Source organism: Leptonychotes weddellii, chromosome 11 (assembly GCF_054177405.1).
Source record: "Leptonychotes weddellii isolate Sample4059 chromosome 11, ASM5417740v2, whole genome shotgun sequence".
Classification (NCBI taxonomy): Eukaryota; Metazoa; Chordata; class Mammalia; order Carnivora; family Phocidae; genus Leptonychotes; species Leptonychotes weddellii.
In genome coordinates, this window is record NC_138379.1 from 45,222,020 (window position 1) to 45,224,533 (window position 2,514).

Below are 2,514 nucleotides of genomic sequence, written 5' to 3' on the forward strand. Positions count from 1 at the left end.
AGCTGTTTCTATCATTCTTCTCTTCCATAAGAAGCTTTTCATACCAGTATACAGGTTAGAGTCTGATTAGTTGCTTGTCTAAACTAACAGTTCCTGACTCAGGGACAGTGGAAAAAAAATAGAGCACTAAGGATTAGCTGCAATTTTGGATAGGGAGAGATATATGAAAATCTGATTAATGTACAATTTACAAACAAAATAAACAAGCATTATTATTTTGTCCACAGGTCCAGAAGGACATATAGAAAGGTCAGCAGTTGATTGCCTTACTCAGATGATCTGGTGGTTCTAATGCATTTGGCCTGCCATGCACATAACCTTTTCTTATGGACTAGTGCGTGGGGATGTCCTTGTCCAAACAGTGATATGCATCTATGGGTCAGTTTTTTTCCATCAATAATATATGTGAAATGGATGATATGGTCTTAGACTTCAGCCAAAATCAGAGAGACTCACTATGATGACTTTGGATGAAAAAAGGAGTAGAGAAGAAGGGTACCACTGACTGAGATACTTCATTCATTTTCTTCTGGAGACCCAAAGACATTATGTCCATCTCCAACATTACAGTCTTCATGCCTTCTCTGTTGACACTAATAGGAATCCCAGGTCTAGAGTCTGTGCAGTGCTGGATCGGGATTCCATTCTGTGTCATGTATCTCTTTGCTTTGATTGGAAATTCCTTGCTTCTCATCATCATCATTTCAGAGCGTAGTCTCCATGAGCCCATGTACATTTTCCTAAGCATGCTAGGAGTCACAGATATTGTACTTGGCACAAGCATTGTGCCCAAGATGCTTGGCATATTCTGGTTTCATGTACCAGGATTTATTTTGATTCTTGCTTGCTTCAAATGGGGTTCATCCACACGTTTGAGTGCATAGAGTCAGGCATCCTCCTGGCCATGGCTCTGGACCATTATGTGGCCATCTGTTATCCACTAAGATATACTGCCATTTTCACTCACCAGCTGGTCATCCAAATAGGGGCTGTGGTAATGCTCAGGGCTGCCATTCTGGTAGCCCCATGCCTAGTACTGATAAAGTTCCAGTTTCAATTTTACCATACAACCATCATCTCCCACTCCTACTGTGAGCATATGGCCATCGTGAAACTGGTTGCAGAAAATGTGCGGGTCAACAAAATCTATGGTTTGTTTGTGGCACTCGCTGTTGCTGGGTTCGACCTCACCTTCATCACTTTGTCCTATATACAGATATTTATCACAGTTTTTCGTTTGCCCCAGAAGAAGGCTCAGTGGAAAGCATTCAATACCTGCATCACCCACATCTGTGTCTTCCTCCAGCTCTACTTCCTTGCCTTCTTCTCCTTCTGCACACATAGGTTTGGTGCTCATGTTCCCCTTTATATCCATATCCTCTTTTCTAGCCTCTACTTACTGGTCCCCCCATTTCTCAATCCACTTGTCTATGGTGCCAAGACCAAGCAGATCCGCATTCATATGGTAAAGTTGTGTTCATAAAATCCACTGTGATTAACACCCACAGCCTTCCCCTTTATGCAATAGTAACAATCTCTCAAAACTAAATAAAACAGCAAAAAATGCATGCTAATTGTGATACTTGAGTTTTCTATTTCTTTTGTGAAATTTGCCTGCCTTTTAGATGGTTGTTACATCATAGCCCATGATACCTATTGGTCATGGGATTTAGATCCTACTGGGTAATGAGATTAAGTAATGTAGAAAGAGCAAAATAGTGAACATGTATCATTTCCTTTTTTCTTAATTTTTAGTTCCTGCTTGACCTTTCTCCTTTAAGTATCCTTCTCCAGAAGGATTAACAGATATGTATCTCTCAATGAATTTAAATGCATCCATGACTCAGTTTTTTTTTTTTTAATTCTTACTCAAACAAAAAAACCCAAACAAAGAAGTAAAAACTCTATGTATCTGTTGAGACATAGTCTTCAAATTTCAACATTTGCAGTGTCATTCAGGGCATTAAGATACAAAAATCCTGAGCAATCCAGTTTTCCTTTTAACACTTCACAACTTTTTCTGCACCCTCACCATTACTTATTTCTTAATTCATCAAGTGTTATAAAAAACCTACAATATTGTAAATGCTATACTAAAGAATAGAGGCATAATGGTAAATTTGACATAGTGTTTACATTTTTTAATTTTATAGCCACCATAGCTTTATATTTCTGGGAGAAAGAGAGAGACAGAGAGAGGAAAATGAGAGAAAAGTAGTAGAGGTACCAATGGAACGTGGGTTAGCAAAGAGAATGAAGCACTGGAATTCAACTGAAAGCAGCAGTCTGTAGAGTTATTTTTATTTTCTTTGTTTTTTTAATTAGGGAGTCTGATTCTTCTTTTTTTTAAATTTTAATTCCAGTTATTTAACATACAGTGTAATAGCTTCAGGTATACAATATGGTATTCAACATTTGTATACATCACTTTGCTCATCTCAGCAAGTGTACTCCTTACTCCCCATCAGCTATTTCACCCATCCCCCCACCCACCTCCCCTCTGGTAACCATCAG

General features: G+C 38.6%; 1 protein-coding gene across 1 annotated transcript; it reads left to right on the forward strand.

Annotated features, from left to right (window-relative positions):
- Positions 1-473: 473 nt before the first annotated feature.
- LOC102750142 (olfactory receptor 52A1-like) lies at positions 474-1,483 on the forward strand. Its single transcript, XM_031026954.2, is given in 2 exon segments — positions 474-822; positions 825-1,483. Coding segments are annotated over 2 exon segments (933 nt in total). The 5' UTR covers positions 474-548.
- The last annotated feature ends 1,031 nt before the right edge of the window (positions 1,484-2,514 follow it).